At 42.1% G+C, this 18459-nt stretch overlaps 1 protein-coding gene across 2 annotated transcripts; it reads left to right on the forward strand.

The window, feature by feature from the left end:
- Nucleotides 1-1885: 1885 nt before the first annotated feature.
- On the forward strand, nucleotides 1886-17686 carry FAM169A (family with sequence similarity 169 member A). 2 transcript variants are annotated; one of them, XM_040986163.1, is made up of 12 exons: nucleotides 1886-2017; nucleotides 3460-3559; nucleotides 3882-3967; nucleotides 6436-6607; nucleotides 7943-8122; nucleotides 8829-8957; nucleotides 9406-9518; nucleotides 11101-11140; nucleotides 11880-12018; nucleotides 12672-12828; nucleotides 14339-14542; nucleotides 17138-17686. In XM_040986163.1, the coding sequence occupies exons 1-12, from the start codon at nucleotides 1886-1888 to the stop codon at nucleotides 17684-17686; spliced, it is 2001 nt and encodes a 666-aa protein (XP_040842097.1). The 2 variants fall into 2 exon arrangements, with proteins under 2 accessions (XP_040842097.1, XP_040842098.1); XM_040986164.1 differs by lacking the exons at nucleotides 3882-3967; nucleotides 6436-6607.
- Nucleotides 17687-18459: the final 773 nt, after the last annotated feature.

Below are 18459 nucleotides of genomic sequence, written 5' to 3' on the forward strand. Positions count from 1 at the left end.
TTGAAAACTGTTCGTGTCCTGTTTTCACTGCTTAACTGGTTTGCTTGGTTCTTGTTGAGTTTCTGGAGCTCTTTATGCATCCTGGATCTTAACCCTTCTACTTGCGTGAGTTGCAAAACTTTGCCCAGTTGTGTAGTCTTTTCACTTTGTTGATCGTTTCCTTTCTAGTGCAGAAATTTATTAGCTTGACGTAATCCCATTTGTTTATTTTTTGCTTTAATTAACTGTGCCTCTGAGATCTTGTCCGGGGAGTCTTTACCTATTCCAGTGTCTTGGAGAACTTGCCCTGTGTTTTGTAACTTACTCTATCAGGGAGTTCTGTCGGGTCATCGATCCATGTAGAGTTGGTATTTTTAGGTGTGAGTTAGGAGTCGTGTTTCGTACTTTCACACACGTTGATACAGTTTTCCAGCATCTGTTGAAGAAACTATCCTTTCTCCAGGGATTGGTTTCAGGTCATTTGTGAAAGATTAGTTGGCTGTAGGTGTGTGGGTTGGTTTCTGGCACTCTATCCTATTCCGTTGATCTCTGTGTCTGCTTTTTGGTGCCGGTCCCAGGCTGTTTTGATTGTAATTGTCCTATTGTAAGTCTTAAGGTCTAGAATTGTGATGCCTCCAGCTTTGTTGCTGTTGTCAAGGTTGATTTTGCTATGCAGGCTCTCTTGTGTTTCCATAGGAGTTTTAGTATCATTTTTCTAGATGTAATAAGGATATCCTTACAATTTGATTTCATAGTCAACTTACCTGGGTTCAGGAAAAAAGCACCACCAATGTTATTTTCATAATGATTGAGTTAAACTGGTAGATTGTCTTAGGGCGGACTGGTTTTATGATGTTGAAGCTTAATATTCAGGAACCATTTGTCTTCCCTGTTGTGATTCAGTCTTTCAGAAACGTTTCATAGTTTTCCTCGTATAGTTTTATGCTGTCTTAAATTGAAGCCAATTTTAATTTGTCTGTGATTTAAAAAAAAAAACATTTATTTTTATTGGAAAGGCAGATATATATAGAGAAGGAGATACAGAGAGAAAGATCCTCCATCCACTGGTTCACTCCGCAAGTGGCCACAGTGGCAAGAGCTGAGCCAGTCTGAAGCCAGGAGCTTCCTCTGGGACCTCCATGGGGGCGCAGGTTCCCAAGGCTCCAGGCCATAAGCAAGAGCTTAGATGAAAAGTGCAGCAGCTACATATCAAACTGGTGTCCATATAAGATATCAGGGGTTGCAAGGTGAGGATTTAACCACTAGGCTACCTCACTGGGCCCCAAGTGAGGTCTTTGCCGTTTACTTTTACTTTCACATTCATTATTTCTTTTTAGTGTTACTGTTTATAGGAAAGCTTGGTTCTGCATGAGTTCTGTTATATCAATGAATTTTAAATACATTCCTAAGTTTTAAAAAGATTTAATGCATATCAAATTTTATTTTCTTATTGTTTGAAATAGTTTCCGTCAAGATTCTTTTGAACTTTTTAAAACATGACAGGGCTGGCATTGTTGCGCAGCAGGTTAAGCCAGTGCTTTGGATGCCGGCATCGCGCATGAGCCTCCTGCTTTGAGTGCTGGCTGCTCTCCGTCAGAGCCAACCCCCTGTGCTTGGGAAAGCTTGGGCCCCTGCCATCAACTTGGGAGCCAGGGTGGAGTTCCCAACTCCTGGGTCAGCCCGGCCCAGCCCTGACTCCTCTGGCCACGGAGGGAGTGACCCAGCTCTCTCTTCCCGTTTCTTTCCCTCTTTCACTTTTTCTCTCCTTTCTTCTCTGTCGCTTTGCTTTTCCGTAAATCGTACAGTAGAATATCTCAGTATTGCAGTAAATTTTTTTTTCTGTGAGTAAAGATGGATAGTATTTCTTATCGTGAAATATTTTGTTTTGTGTTGTTAGTTACCAAAAATGGCATTCCCTGTGGATATGCTGGATAATTGCAGTCATGAGGAACTGGAAACTTCTGCGGAAGATTACATGACAGATTTAAGGTGTGCAGATCCTGACAATCCAGAGGGCTTTTCTTTTCTCAATGTTACGGTAAGGCATTCCACAGTGACTTTTCTCAATTTTTTTCTATTCCATTTATTATGCGTGAAGTCGGTGTCCTCCTTTAAAAAAATTTTTAACAGGTTTATTTTTATTTGATAAGGAGATTTTTTTACAGGAAGAGTGAGAGACACAGAGAGAAGTAATCCATCCACTGGTTCACTCTTTAAATGAACGCAATAGCCAAAGCTGAGTTGAGCTGAACTGAGCTGATCCAAAGCTGGGAGTCAGGAGCTTCTTTCCAGCTTCCCACATATGTGCAGGGGTTCAAGGCCTTGGGCGATCCTCTCCTGCTTGCCCAGGCCATAAGCAGAAAGCTGGATCAGAAGTGGAGCAGCCAGGACACAATCTGCTGCCTGTATGGGTGCCAGCCCTGCAGACAGAGAATTAGCCCTTGATGCCACCGTGCTGGCCCCTGGAATGAGATTTGTTAAGCATAGAAATCTGCTGTAGTATCAAGAAGGCTTCCAGAGGGGAAAGACGCTGTTTACTTTCTCAAGTATTGATCATCATTTTCACTTAGTTTTCAGAAGTTGATTCTGAAAGTCGTACATATTGGTTAGTGAAGTATCATAATCAACCACCGGTTATTGCTTCCTATTTCTCTCTTTCACCTTTGAAATAATAGGTAATAAATTGACCAGTTGGTCAGACTTGTGCTATTTGAGCAAATTGACATTTAGATCAGAATTTTTGAGATCGGAAATGTCTTCAAAAATTAAAAATTATCATCAGAACTGCTATTTTGGGTGGTGATTTTTTATTTTTTTCTGCATTAGGAGAGTGATTCTTTGTAGTGAGTAGGCCGTGATTTAGTATGACAGACTTGAAGTCGGTACAGGTGGACTGTGGACTGCAGGTGTGCATTCTGTGCCTCGTGCGGGCCTTGGGGTTTTCTTCAGGAGACATCAAAGCACAGATCCAGAAAAAGGTTTCTGCAATATCTGTAATTTATAATTCTTTCAACTGTAGTAACTTCTCTAAATGGGAAGTTAGTGTTGACTCAATGGATTGATTGAAGTATTGTGTGTATCTCACAGGGAAAAAGAAAAGAGCTTTTAATTGGAAATAGAACTTAGTCCTTATATACTGCAAACAAAAGATTACAAATTACTGCTTTTTTTTTTCTTTTAGTAACCATGAACTATTTGTGGCTTTTTTTAAATTTAAAAATGTTTCTAGAACACAGTAACACTTATTAGAAAGCATTATCATGGTTCACCCAAGAAGACAAAACTCAAAAAGGGAAATCTGTTTGATTTTTTTTTTCTTGTTTTGTTTTATTTTTAAAGAAACAACATATGTTATTTCCAGTGAGTTTAAGTTATATAGCTAAAATTATTACAGGGAAAGTTCTGTATTCTGAGAACTGGTTGGTGTTGTGTGTTTTTTGGGCAGATGTTTTATTAATCTTTAACCAATTGTCATTTCAGATTCCTATTAGTCTTTCAAATGTAGGCTTCGTGCCCCTTTATGGTGGAGATCAGACCCAGAAAATCCTGGCTCTCTTTGCGCCTGAGGATTCACTCACAGGTCTCTCTCTCTCTTTTTTTTTTTTTTTTGCTTCAATTTTGTAAATTAAGAGCAACTTTCTTCTAAACTTACAGAATTTCATTAAAAAGGTAGCTACATGAAAGTATATATTTTTAAAATGCATTTTAAATTTTAATTTTAGGAACATTCTCAGTTGCTCAAAATAAAGTATTTAAGGGATGAGCTAAAATTTTATAAATGGAATTGTAATGTGAAGTATATAAGGTTTGGGCATATTTAAAAGCATCTATGTAAACTTTTACAACTGATGATACTGTGTGTTTTAAGTCTTAAGTGTTAATGGCCATTCATTCTCTTTTAGCTGTGGCGCTTTACCTGGCTGATCAGTGGTGGGCAATTGATGATATTGTGAAAACATCTCTCCCTTCTAGAGAAGGGCTCAAGCAGGTAACAAAATCCTGTAGCTTTCAATGGAAGGGCTTTTATGAGGCCATTTCCCAGTGTTTCCTTTGGTTGCTCTTGACATGATTGAGCTCTTTCCCGTCTCAGAACAATCAGCTTAGATTAAAATTCCAGAATTTAATTCTTTTGAGGAACCGGTTGCCTTGATTTTGTGTGATTCTAAAGGTATTTGAAAATTGGGGGGTGATGAATATGTTTGGGTTAGTTGAGTGGTGCCTGCTTTTTAGCTTCTAGTTTCTGATTTTAGTAGCAAAAAAAGTTGGTTCTGTGAATGTGTCCTTTTTTCTGTCCTGGTTGTCATCGTGGCATCAGTCATTGAGAGGAAGACATGGATGACCTTCCTTATCAAGTCTGCATGTCACAGCACTGAAGGGGGAGAACATTTCTGGAAAGCAGAATTAAGAAAAGAGAGAGAGGGATTAAATTCAATTGAATAAGGATACAGGCAATGTGATGCCTATAGGTTCAAAAAGATTCCTTGTAGAGTAGCACCATGAAAGCCAAACGAAAACAGCATGTACAAAAGACGAGCTTTAGTTAGACATAAAATGAAAGTAGGCCAAACTAGTAAAAGTCTAAAGTCACATGGAAACCTTCTTTCTCCCAGAGGTATCTTAGGTGCTTTCATCCATGTTTGCATACATGAAGACAAGTATTAGGATCCAGAGCAGTTTTAAGGGAGAGGATTGGAATGGAAGGAGTATCCTAAATTGTGTTAAATTGGCCTTTTCTTTTGCTTGTCTCTCTAACTCAGGTGTAAAACTGGAGGTCACATCACGGCTCTCTTCAAATGTATTTCCAGGCTGTGCTATGGTACAGTCTTTGAAAGACTGATTTCAGCTCAGTGTGAGGAAGGAATTTTAGTGCAGGGCTGTACTGGGCACGGAGGAGTTGTAACTTGGTACTGACTAGCTTCTTTTCATTTACTGTGTTGCTGAGTAAGGGACATCTCCTGCTAGGTTGTTTAGTTTCCTTTTTTTAAATTGTTTGTTGGAAAGAAGAGGGAGAGAGAGAGAGAGATCCTCCATCCTCTGTTTCACTCCCCACATGGCTGCAGTGCCAGGGCTGGAGCAAGCTAAAGCGGGTGCCAAGGGATTCATCCAGGTCTCCCACGTGGGGGCAAGGGCCTAAGAACTTGGGCCTTCATCTGCTGCTTTGCCAGGCATCTGGGACAGAAGCTGGATTGGAATTAGAGCAGCCAGGATGTGTGATGCTGGTGCTACGGATGGCAGCTTTACCTGCTGTTGCACTGTGCCAGCCAGCCCCTGCTAGCTGTGTTTTTGATAGTGTATGTATGTGAACTCATTTTTTTCCTCTTTGATCTAATCAAATAGCCAACTTGTTTTATTTTCTGGTAACATTGGAGAAAATAGACATTATGTTCAGAGCTATCAATTTTAGCAGTAAAAGCTATATCAGGGGAAGACCGATTCCTTGACATCATTATTTGATGTGGTTGTCCCAAGTGTATTTCTCTAGATCTCCTTCTTTCTGGCAGCCTCTTCTGTTAGTTGATCTGGAAAAGGGGAGAAAAAGAGTTGGAGGGAGGGCCTGGCACGATATCATAGCAGTTAAAGTCCTTGCCTTGAATACACTCGAGATCCTATATGGGTGCCGGCTCGTATCCAGGTAGCTCCACTTCCCATCCAGCTCCCTGCTTGTGGCCTGGGAAAGCAGTTGAGGACGGCCCAAAGCCTTGGGACCCTGCACCCATGTGGGAGACCCGGAAAGGAGCTCCTGGCTCCTGGCTTCAGATTGGCTCAGCTCCATCCGTTGCGCTCACTTGCGGAATGAATCATTGGACAGAAGATCTTCCTCTCTGTCTCTCCTCCTCTCTGTATATCTGACTTTTCAGTAAAAGAGAGAGAGAGAGAGAGAGAGAGAGAGAATGGAGGTTATTTCCATGGTACAAACAAAGCATGGGGCTGTGAAATGAACACTTTACCTGGAAAAGGTGTGACAGATTGCTTTCCCAAGAGCATAAATAGGGCTTCCCTCATCAGATGAAGTGATTGTTCTTTTTTGTCTTTAGGGAATAACACACACGTGTGTGTGTGTGTGTTTTAGTGTGCTGGCAAGCAGAAGTGAAAATGAGTTAGGAGACTATCCTTAGAGGGGCTGCCCTTGGGCTTGGAAGGGCCTGTGTCTGGGCAGCTGGAAGCAGAAAGAGGACACAGTGCTGAACGAGACACAGGGTGATTGGTGTATTGGGAACTTGTTTAGTTTCTTCTGGAATTTTACCAAAAAGTATTGTTCCGTCCCCCCCCCCCCATGTGATTGCTAGTGGTATAAACGCTGAGTCTCACACCTGTGTTGATAAAATGTTTAAATGGTTTTGGATGGGCTTAAAGTGTTTTGAATGCTGGTAGGAAGTGTGAGAGCTGGAGCAAGGTAAACGGCTTCTCCTTCCTGATGCATGTTTTAACTTATGCCTGTTGTTTGACCCTTTGTAGGTGAGCACCCTTGGGGAGAGAGTGGTTCTGTATGTTCTGAATCGAATTATTTATAGAAAACAGGAAATGGAAAGAAACGAGATCCCATTTCTGTGTCATAGCAGTACTGATTATGCTAAGATTCTGTGGAAGAAAGGAGAGGCCATTGGGTTTTATTCAGTTAAGCCTACAGGTGAGTCTTTAAAAGTTATCTGAAAGTTATGTTATGGAAGTCTCCATTTTTAGATCCGCCCAACTGTATCCATGTCTGTTAAGTTGTATCATCAAACTGAGATGATTGTAGGTCAGATTTCTTAGGCGTGCTTACATTCTACCCTACTGTAAAGGTGAGAATTGTTGGGAAATTCTATTGAGTAAAATAAAATGAGAACATCTGACCTGTGTGTGTGGAGGAAGTCTATACACCGAGCCATGATTCTGTTTTGTATTTCCGTCCTCTTTGTTCCCTTTATTCTGTCTCTCTAACTGTCTCTTCTTAAGACCACAGTCTCCCTGTGGTCCAAATGCATAATAACCCTTTTCTGGTTAGCGCAGTTGATTGATGCTGACCATTTTCAGAGCAGGATAGCTAAGTAGAAGAGCTTAATACATATTTCTCTTAGTTCAAGTAAAAATGCTGTAATACATTTAGAATTATAAACAGCTCTGAATTTGTTGATCTACAGTTTCAAATTCTGACCCTAAAATATGTATCTCTGTCCTGTTTGCTGGCTGCAGAGGATCTGGGAAGTAGGAGAGGGGCATCCACAGAATAGGTCCCTGTGGTATCCGTGTCACTGATGGCCTGCAGTGAACCCCACTTCTCAGAATTCTTATATCCTTGTAGGATATTGTACCCAGTAGGGGGAAATGAAAAGGATGAGTATTCAGATGGCAAGATTGAATTTAGGTATTTCAGTAACTCTTTGGGTTTGAGAATTTTGATGGTTGATGAGTTTTAAAGGTGTGTAAGTCTGTAGAACAGTAATAGTATCTATAATACATCTAGCTGACTCTAATTCAAACAGTGACAGGGAGCTGTGTATCCTGTATTATATGATACAAAGTTCTTCTCAGTATCACGTTCTTGCCTGGCATGAAATAACAAGGAAATCTTTTATAATATTTATATATTTAATATTCTTTTTAAAAATTTTTATTTGAACTTTATCAGAAAGGTGGGGAATCAGAACTTTCATCCTCTGGTTCACTTCCGCAGTTTCTGGGACTGAGTTAAAAGCCACGAGCTTGTAAACTCCGGTAAGAGTGGTGGCTAGGATTCCATACTTGAATCATCATGGGCTACCTACCAGAGTGTGGGTCAGCAGGAAGCTGGACTCAGATGCCAGACTGGAGCTCGTACTGAAGACCCTCTGTTTGAGGATTTGGGCATCGTCAGTGCTGTTAAGCCCTGTGTCAAACATCCGTTCCAGTCTCAGCAGTGTGTGGGAGATGCTTAAATCAAGTTTGATAAATGGATACATATTTTAATGTAAAAATTGCTTGGTTTCTGTTGTTATTACTGCAGGAAGCACATGTGCCTCATTTCTCACCCAAAGTTACCAACTGCCAGTTCTTGATACGATGTTTGTAAGAAAGAAATATAGAGGGAAAGATTTTGGGCTTCAAATGCTGGAAGACTTTGTTGATTCCTTTACAGAAGATACACTTGGCTTGAGGTATCCACTGTCTTCTCTCATGTGTACAGGTAAAGGATTAAATTTAAACGATTTCTGACTGACTTATCCAGAATGTTGTGCACATGTATACATTGATAGTAATTACATTTGGAGCTGTTTACCCATTAGGGCTTACTTTTGATGACAGAGTCCCAAGTACTTCAGCTATCATTATTCAGTGCCCCCTTGGGCATATTAGCAGGAAGCCAGCAACATCAGAGTAGTTGAAATTCTTACCCACACACCAAAATCAGATTCTGACATAGCAGACCGTGCTGGGCTGGTCCCAACCTTTTGTTATTGCATTTTAAATTTGGAGTCACATTTTGTAAAATTTTACTTAAAAACAAACTCCATTGGAATTTTGTTAAGAATTTCATGGAATCTGCAGATTAATATGCTGAGAACTGGTATTTTTATACTGCTTGACTGAGTCTGACAGTTGTTTTATTCCGTTCTGCTGTATCTCTCAGTGACATTTAGTATTTTCCTCTGTGAAGGTAAAGCATGTTTTTATTAGGGTTTTATTGGATGGTCATATTAAAATGCTTTGGGAGGTCTTAAATATTATTTATAAATTAGACAGTTGTGTGTTTTCCTTGAGCTGCCTTACTGGCGGGTTGTCACAAAGGTTGTTCTGGTTCCATTAAGTAAGTTGGTTAACTCTCCTTCTTATTGTTTTCAAAGCAGTTGATAATATGAGATTTCGAGAAAATTCTAACTCTCTTTTTTCAGCTTGCAAGCAATACTTTGAAAAATATCCAGGAGACCATGAACTGCTCTGGGAAGTTGAAGGTGTTGGCCACTGGTACCAGCGAATCCCAGCCACCAGAGCATTACAGAGAGAAGCGCTTAAAGTCACAGGTAGCAGTGTTTTCAGTTTGAACCCAAGTCCAGCTTAAAAAGTTGCTGTTTATGATTATGTCTTACAGTTCAGATGTGTTATCGTGTGCTTTCTAGTAAAAGACCCTCTCGTTTAAAGTTTGGATTTTTATTATATGTTAACTTTGAGTCTCCACTACAAGAATTTAGAATAGCTCAGCTAAGCGTTAACAGATTGATGGGAATTCATGGATTAGAAATTAACCAGCAGTGGCATATGGACTAGATGCCAGGGTAGCAAGGTAGCCCCGGGTTTCATGCCTCTCTAGGGTGACTAAATACTTGAAATAAATATTGAAGACTCTGTCGAATCTCAAAATTTCCTTTTAACATCAGTACCCTCTTGAAAGCTTTTATGAAAACCAGTCCAATGTTACAGCTAAGCCCCAAACCCGGTGGAGTTTCAGTATTACAAATTGTTTACACACAGCAGTTTCTCAGAAGGAAGCTAAAAGAGCTGTGTCTGGAGACTGTGGGGTTGCGTCTGTTCCAGAACACGAAGCAGGTACTGAAGACCCTAAGCCTGGGGAGGCACAGCTAACGGTAGGTATCCTGCATGTTTATTTAAAAATATCATTTTTCTGTCTTTAAAAATATGTCCAGTTAGCATTTTAAACTTACATGCTGCAACTCCGGTGTTTTTCAATGTATGTTAATTTTCTTGGTATCATCTGTTCATCGATTACTAGGACTTAGCGTTCTTTGGAAAATAATTCTAATGATGTTAATAGTACTTCGAGCTAAAGAAAGATAATTTAGGAAGTACATAAAATGATATAGAGGAAAATAGGAATCTATAACCACAGCTTACTGTTATGGACATGTATTTGTATACATTTCATTTTTGTTTTTATTTTGTTATACTACCTTTAACTGTTTTTTTTTTTTCTGTTCCAAAGAATAATTGTTAAATAGTAGCACAATATTTTATTTCTTTTTATTTTATTTATATTTTCTGTTAACAGGTTGATACTCATTTTTTCTTAGCATGAGATACTGAGGTTTTTCCATTTTTAATTTTAGTGTGTATAAATAAACACTTAGGTTTAAATCGTTGTGCATGCACATACAGATTTGGTAATAAGCCAGGATTGTGATGTTTTCCTGGAACGTGGAAGGCTGTTTACACTAGGATTTATAATGCACTTTCAAACACCGAGTATTCTGAAGGTGGGAGGACAGAGCTCATTGGTGTTAAGAACCCAGAGCAGAAGTTCTTGGCTGAGTTTCTGCCAAATTCCGATCTCATTGTGAGAGATGAGTTGTTTTTTTTTTTTTTTTAAAGATTTATTTGTTTTTTATTGGAAAGCCAGATTTACAGAGAGAAGGACAGAAAAATCTTTTGGGCCCGGTGCAGTGGCCTGGTAGCTAAAGTCCTCGCCTTGAACACACCAGGATCCCATATGGTCGCCAGTTCTAACCTGGCAGCCCTGCTTCCCATCCAGCTCCCTGTTTGTGGCCTGGGAAAGGAATTTAGGATGGGCCAAAGCCTTGGCACCCTGCACCCATTCTAGGAGACTTGAAGGAGGTTCCTGGCTCCTGGCTTTGGATCAGCGCAGCACCGGCTGTTGCAGCCACTTGGGGAGTGAGTCATCAGACAGAGGATCTTCCTCTCTGTCTCTCCTCCTCTCTGTACATCTGCCTTTCGCATAAAATAAATAAATCTCAAAAAAAAAAAAGCATACAATAGGGAATAATATTCGGGAAAGACACAATTCATTTGGGAAAAGGCTAGATGAAATATTAAATGGAACATCCTCCAGGAGGTGTTTCATTGGAAACTGAGCTTCAGAAATGAGGAGGGAAGTTTGAACTTATATTGCATATTTGGATTCACCAGCAAATTTCCTTAAATGCTGAGGTGATAGCGAAGGAAGAGCCTGTGAACGCAGACAAGTGGCCGGGGACAGAAGCGTGGGTAGCTCAGCTGCGTATCACCAACCTACATGGCTTGCAAAGGTTCTTAGACTTATAACATGAAGCTATAGTAAGACCCCTTTCTTCTTAAGCTGAGTTTTCTTAACAAAAATTTTATTGGAAAGAGTTTTTCTTTGACCCTGTCAATGAAATAACACGAATAAAGACAGAAAATACAGTCTACGGCTTTGTGTTTTGTCTGTTTCAGATTGATTCTCTAAAAGATACCTTTGCAAGTACTTCTGAAGGTAAGAAACTCAGCCACTCTTCAGTAAGTATTTGTGACCCTCACAATCTCACACACACACACACACACACACACACACACACACAGAGGTTTTGTGTCACCGGAAGAAAACTTACTGAGCTCCAAAGTCCAGATCTGGGCTCCAGTGCCACCACAACCACCACCCACTTCATTATGCCAGTATTGAGTAAGTAAGCTATTGTACCTCTCTTTTTTTTAGCTATTAAAAACAGGGACAGTAATATCTCACATTGATAATTTAGAAAAAGATGCTGCGGCTGGCATGGTGCTGTATCACGCTAATCCTCTACATGCCAGTGGCAACATCCCATTTGGGCACTTGTTTGTATCCTGGCTGTTCCACTTCCCTATCCAGCCTCCTGCCGAAGACCTGGACAGGCACTAGGGAGTGGTCCAAGTTCTAGGGCTCCTGCACCCACGTGGGAGACCTGGGAAAAGTTCCTGGCTCCAGGCTTCAGACCAGTCCAGCTCTGGGTGTTGCAGCTTTTTTGGGAAGGGAACCGGTGAATGCAAGATCTTTCTCTCTGTCTCTCCTGGTCTCTCTGTAACTGACTTTCTAAGTAAAATGAATAAATCTTAGAGAGAGAGCTCACTTTGTTTTTTTAAATTGACTTGAGGGAAGGGCAGTCATTTAGGAGTATGTAGTGTTTTTGTGGATTATATCAGGTGGTCCTTTAAATACATGGTTCAGATTATTGTTGTTGTTGTTTTTCCCTCAGGTCATGATAAAACATCTCTTTCCACGCGTACTCGGAGTGGTCATCTAAAGCGGCCTAAGATTGGAAAACGGTTTCAGGATTCCGAGTTGAATAGTGCGCTAGGTGAAGATGAAAAGACCCGGCAGACTTTGATAAACAAGTAAAAAAGTTGTTTACTTACCTTATTTTGTTTGTTAGTAACTTTTGCGTTGTTATTGTTCAGTTCTTAAGGTGCGAGTTGTTATTTCGTTGTACGGTGAATGGCCGTGATGTGCGAGTTTGCCTTTGAGTTCCCCAGGGTTACTGGTTGCTCTTGGCAGCAGTACAGCCTTGAGAGTATAGCTCAGAATGCTGGGGTTTTAGTCAGTATTTGAAGAACCTCAATATTACTTGACAGTCATTGATCTTCCTGAGCTGTTGGATAGAACTGAAGTTAGTGGGCCCAGCACAGCGGCATGGTGTCTTGCACACGCCGGGATCCCATGTGGGCACCAGTTTGTATCCCAGCTGCCCCACTTCCCATCCAGCTCCCTGTTTGTGGCCTGGGAAAGCAGTCGTGGACGGCCCAAAGCCTTGGAACCCTGCACCCGCGTGGGAGACCCGGAGGAAGCTCCTGGCTCCTGGCTTCGAATTGGCTCAATTCCGGTCACTGTGGGGCGTGAATCAGAAGAAGGAAAATCTTTCTCTCTTTCCTCCTTCTGTAAATCTAACTTTCCAATAAAGATAAAAATCCTTAAAAAAAAAAAACAGAATTTTTGAACTTCCATATTTATCTTTAATAAAATAACGAAGAATATCTTCTTGCTCTTTTAGGTTGGACATGGTGGCGCACACGTCAGAGAGCTCAGAAGAATTCCTGGAAGAGGAAGTAGAGCACAGAGCGAGTGGACTTGAAGATGAAAGCTCCGAGAAAGATGCGCGGCCTGTCCCCGAGGCACAGCCACGGCCGGAGAAGCAAGATGCTGAAAAGGTGTGGGCTCGGGGGTTAAGTGCAGTGAGAGCAAATTAAAATTTAACTTTTTATTTTCTAACAGTTCATAAAAATTTGAGTTCTATTGAAAACGAAATAGATTTAACTAATAAAATGAATTATTACATGTAAAATATAATTAATTTGTGGAATTCAGCACTCCTAAAAACGTGTATACACAGATTCTATAACCTCACTGAAGCAATTAGATTGCCTATGTCGGTTATGTTGTATTTATTGATTTAAAAGTAGGAAGGAGAGAGAGAGAGAGGTTTGGGCAACTGGAGGGTGTTATAAGATCTCATTTGTATATTTCAGTAATGTGGGATTATTCCAAGATGCCCTGGGGTTGGCTGAAGTGAGCTGGCTGAGACTCTCCCCGCAAGCAGCAGCACCCGCATTCAGTTTTCCATGAGATGGCTGCTTCCTCCCTCTGGCAGAGTAAACTGTACCTTCTAACAGGCCCCAAGAATTCCAGAGCTGATGAGCTGGCTCGGTAGAGTGCACGTCAAATCTGGGTCCGCTCTAGCTCCTCCTACGAATGGCTGGCTAATGACGCAGTGGCCGAGATAAAGCTCGGGACACCCACCTGCCGTGTCGTAGTGTCTGGGTTGGAGCTCTGCCTGTACTGCTGCTCCAGCTACCTGCTGGTCTATACTGTAGTTCACGTGCTTGGATCCCTGTGACACATGGGAGGTTCTGATTCAGTTCTCTACTGTTGACCAAGCCTGGCTAAGTCCTGGTTGTTGCAGGGAGCTGTAGAGTAAAGCAGTGATTGGATGGGAGATCTCTGTTTCTGCCTTTAAGATGAAATAAATGTTAACTGCTATGAAAGGCACACAAGAGGAGGCAGACCCTTGCTCCTGAGTTTCATACAAAGTCCTGATCCTGTCCTGGCTGTTCAAGAAGGGCCTGAGAATGGTATACTCACAGATTCTTCCCATTGGCTGACCCTAAAACACACATGTCCCCTTTCCACGAGTAAGCCCATTGTTTAACTTAGATCCTGTAGTTGTTTTTAAAAAAAGATGTAGAAGGCATGATTTTTTTTGAAAGTTATTTAGTGGTAGGGAGCGATGAAGAACCAGAGAGAGTGTTTTCAGTAGCTGATTTGCCACCTTTCCCTGCTCAGTGGCCGCAGCGGTCCCCTGGCGGAGTGCAGCTGAAGCCAGCGATCTGAAACTCCCGTCTGGGTCTCCCATGTGAGCTGCACGGTCCCAGGCTCTTGGGCCATCTTCCACTGCTCTCCCACGTGCATTAGGAGAGAGCTGGATCACAAGCACAACGGTCGAAGCTCAGATTGCTGCTATGGGATGCTTGTGTTGTAAGCGGTAGCTTAACGTATTGGGATAAGGACAGGTGACACCCTTTAATATTTAAAATTCATCCACAATTCTGGTTGATTACAGATAGAGGCTGAGAAGGGACCCATCTTGGTTAACAAGTTTTTTTTTTTTTTTTTAAATCATATCCTAACTTTTCTTCCCCTCCCTCCCACCTCATGGCCTAGGAATCTGAGTTAGAGCCTGTGAATGGTGAGCTAATGGATGAAAGCCTCAAGACCTCGCTCGTAACTGAAGAGGAGGACTCTGCCAGTGAAGGGTTAGATGAAGAACTGAAGCTGCAGTCTTTCAATTCCAGTGAAGAGGCTACAAATTTTGCTCCCCTGGTGGTCGAACCTGCAAAACCCCCTGAGACTGTTGCAGCAGATAAGGTAAGAAGCAAAGAACATACATTTTTTTTTTTTAAATAATAAAAGTGGAGAGATATTGGTGTTACTGAAGAGGAGCTGTACTGTATTTCTTCTTCAAGATTTACCTGCACAGTCTCTCAGGAAAATTAAGTAATATTTAATAAGAAAGTGAACCCATAGCAGAATTCCCTAAATTCTAATATTTTATAAAGCCTTACTCAGATATAAATTATAGTAGCAAAACGAGCTTTATTTTACAGAGGGCAATACTCAGAAAAAATGGATCAGATTTTATTTGTTAAATGTTTGTGTTCATAGTCAAACCAATGGTTTAGTTACTTTAAAGACATAGGCTGGGGCCCGGCAGCGTGGCACAGTGGTTAAGGTCCTCGCCTTGCATGCCCAGGATCCCATATGGGCGTCAGTTCTATCCTGGCAGCCCCGCTTCCCTTCCAGCTCCCTGCTTGTGGCCCAGGAAAGCAGTCGAGGATGGCCCAAAGCTTTGGGACCCTGCACCTGCGTGGGAGACCCAGAAGAGGCTCCTGGCTTCGGATCGGCATAGCATTGGCCATGTGCTCACTTGGGGAGTGAATCATCAGATGGAAGATCTTCCTCTCTGTCTCTCTCTGTATATCCGCCTTTCCAGTAAAAAAAATAATAAAAATAAATCTTTAAAAAAAAAAAAAAAAAGAAGACATACGCTGATGGTGGAGAAAAATCTTGATATGGGGTCTTTTGTTTATTCTTATCATTTAATTACTTATTTTATTTTTAAGAATTTATTTTTTTAGAAAGGCAGACATACAGAGAGGAGAGACAGAGAGGAAGATCTTCCATTCGATGATTCACTCCCCAAGTGGCTGCAACAGTCAGAGCCAAGCTGATCTGAAGCCAGGAGCCCAGAGTCTCTTCCGGGTCTCCCACGCAGGTGCAGGGTGCCAAGGCTTTGGGCTGTCCTCCACTACTTTCCCAGGCCACAAGCAGGGAGTGGGATGGCAAGTGGGACCGCTAGGATTAGAAGCAGCGCCTGTATGGGATCCATTCACAGCGAGGACTTTAGCCACTAAGCTACTGCGCCAGGCCCTACTTATTTTTGATGTTTACATTGTGGAGAGGGATGCATGCCCTTGTGGAACACTGATTAGGCTGAGAAGGGTGGAGGAATGGGGGAAGTAGATGAGGCAGTTAGTTGTCTCCATTTTTTCCTTCCTTCCTGTATCTGGAGGAAGGGACAAAGGAAGTGGAGAGGACTGCTCCCAGCAGCCTAATTGCATCAGTACCCTGGGATAGGGGACGACCACTCGGTGTCATCCCAAGGCCCCCAGTGTGGAGCATGTTCCAAGGGCACAGCCCAAGTGGTTTTGGTAGTTCGGCGGTGGTGTTGTTTCTGTTGCTCCATGGTTGAGGAAATCCTTTCAAGGACTGACCTAGTCCACCTCAGCATCTCTACTCGCCCAGAGACTTGCTATTAAAGCTTGGCCGGGAGAGTTCCCATTTGTTCTGCCACCCATCGTACTAGATGTTCTGTGCAGGTCCCAATGATCTCTCATATCCCCCATGTGCGTCTAAGCATGCCGTGCACCAAACAGGCTTCGGCAACAGAGGAGGGCTAATACTGACACACGGACTCCACGGTCGGACCACACATCCTGTGATTTTCCCTGGGGGTTGGAATTTTGAGTCCAGTGTCCAGTTATTTGGGGAGGGCGGCACGGTGTCCCAAAAGAAACCTCACTGCAGGTGACCCCAGATCTAGTTCCTGTGTTTGCCAGCCAGTACAGAATCCAGCTCAGTCCATCACCTACATCAGCCCACACACACACACTTCTGGTTGCAGTGGCCCAGTCATTTCCATCTCCCGCCCCGTCTCATATGCAAACCAGTGGATGCTGCAGCCCAGGCCAACACTGCCCACCTCACATTGCCCTCACACACACCAGCAGGAACTGTAGCCTAATTGAAGCAACCCCCACCAAGCCGGCCCCCTCCCCAGCTTTGGTTCATTCACATGCAAGTAAGTGCAGCAGGCTAGTCCAGTCAGTTCCACATCCCATTGGTTCTTAGGCACAGTTAGGCCGCAGCACCAATAAATGTGTATGACTGGTACCATTGTCCAGCCCACACTTAGGCCAGCAGGTGCTATTGCTTGTCCAGCCATGCCTGCCCCCAGTTCTAGTTCAAATGCTCACTGGTGAAAGCTACAGCCCATCAGAGGTGTGCTCAGTTTTCCTACTAGGCCCAGTCCCAGTCTCAGATTTTGCACTTCCTAGGTGGCACTGCGGTCTAGCCTGACAGGATTTACTCCGTCTCAACACTTGCTGGTTGATGCTGTGGCAAAGCTCAGCCAGCCAGTACTTACTCTTGCTCATGCACCTACAGTGAGTATGGTCACGTAGCTCAGTCTGGCTCTCCCCCTACCTAGCTCACTGGGGGCTTTTAGGATATCTTTAAAAACAATAGTGTATCAGAATATGAGACAATTTAGAAGAATTTGGATTTGTTCAGAATAGTACACACGGTTGACAAAAGTAATGAAGACTGAATCCTTTAAGATCAGTCATTGCATGTTCATGTCTAAAAATTTGAGCTGTATTACAAAAGCTTCTTTATTTTCAGATTCCACATACGACCGACTCAGATGTGTTGACAGACCAAGGCTCATCTGATGAAAAGGGGTACATAGAAGAAAAGCTGCCTTTTGTTTCGAAAAAGAAGGCACATTTTGGGAGTTCAGACAGCGTCGCTGCTATGTCCAATGAAGAGCGACTGGACAGTGGTTTTCCAAACTCTGTGACACCCGAGTTGTCTGAAGAACCTGTCTCTGAGAACTTATCGCCCAACCCCACTTCCTCATTGGAAGAGCAGGGTGAGGAGGGGGTAGCTGAGCCCCAGGAAACGTCTGCTGCTCTTGCTCAGAGTTCTCTCATAGAGGTGGAACTTGAAGATGTGCCATTTTCCCAGAATGCAGGACAGAAAAGCCAGTCCGAGGAGCAGTCGGAAGCATCTTCGGAGCAGCTCGATCAGTTCACGCAGTCGGCAGAGAAGGCTGCGGATAGCAGCTCTGAAGAAATCGAGGTGGAGGTGCCTGTGGTAGACAGGCGGAATTTAAGAAGAAAGGCCAAAGGGCACAAAGGACCTGCTAAGAAGAAGGCCAAGCTGACCTGAAGGAACCTAGATGAGAAAACCCTCTTCTTTGTCAACCTTATTGTTGTTTTAAAAATAAGGTAATTAATAAGCAGCATGGCGCACAGGACACACATTTACAAAGTTACGATATGAACTTGTTAACCATGCAGTTTTTCTCTTCCCTTCAGGATCTAAATTCACCATTCTTTTTAATTTTTCAGGCTATTTGTGTAAATGCATTTTTTTTTTTTTTTACTTTTATTAACTATTGTCTCAATTGTGGGAAACCAGATCATATTCTATTTTGTTTAGCTGGTGGGGCATCTGACCATTAGTATTTCAAAAAGTAACAAAATAGTAACAAAAAGTAGTAGGTTTTCCATTACCTGAAAGGATCACAGAAACCTTTTATACTAAGGATTTTAATAGTTAAACTTGCTGAGGGTTCTAGGAGTTTTATCTTCAATATAAATCAGGTTTTTTTTTAAAATGCAAGCATGCCTAAGCAAAAATAAATATCACTAAATTAAATATAACTTCAACTATGTGAGCACAAAAACATATTTGTGGTCACAAATTTTGTGGAAGTGATATTTTGACTTTAGACATTGTAATCTTAGTTGTACATGCAGTTTCTTCCTTAAATTCAATGCTTGTGGAAAGGTATCCAGAAAGTTTTGTTTATGATTCTGACGTCTGTTATTAAAAGTACTGCTGGGTATTTAACCGAGGCATACAGGCTCTATTTGAAGTATTCCTTTGCTCTAATTTTCCTCTCTGAATTGCTGCAAATGCTTGCAAGATTAAAGCGT

The sequence above is a fragment of the Ochotona curzoniae genome, unplaced genomic scaffold (assembly GCF_017591425.1).
Source record: "Ochotona curzoniae isolate NIBS_2020 unplaced genomic scaffold, NIBS_Ocur_1.0 contig_4501, whole genome shotgun sequence".
Lineage (NCBI taxonomy): Eukaryota > Metazoa > Chordata > Mammalia > Lagomorpha > Ochotonidae > Ochotona > Ochotona curzoniae.

Coding starts and splice junctions, on each gene's coding strand:
- FAM169A (XM_040986163.1), top strand. CDS start 1,886: ATGGCATTCCCTGTGGATATGCTGGATAATTGCAGTCATGAGGAACTG. Junction 11,141..11,879: donor CTTTGCAAGTACTTCTGAAG/GTAAGAAACTCA, acceptor TTTTTCCCTCAG/GTCATGATAAAACATCTCTT. Junction 12,019..12,671: donor CGGCAGACTTTGATAAACAA/GTAAAAAAGTTG, acceptor TTGCTCTTTTAG/GTTGGACATGGTGGCGCACA.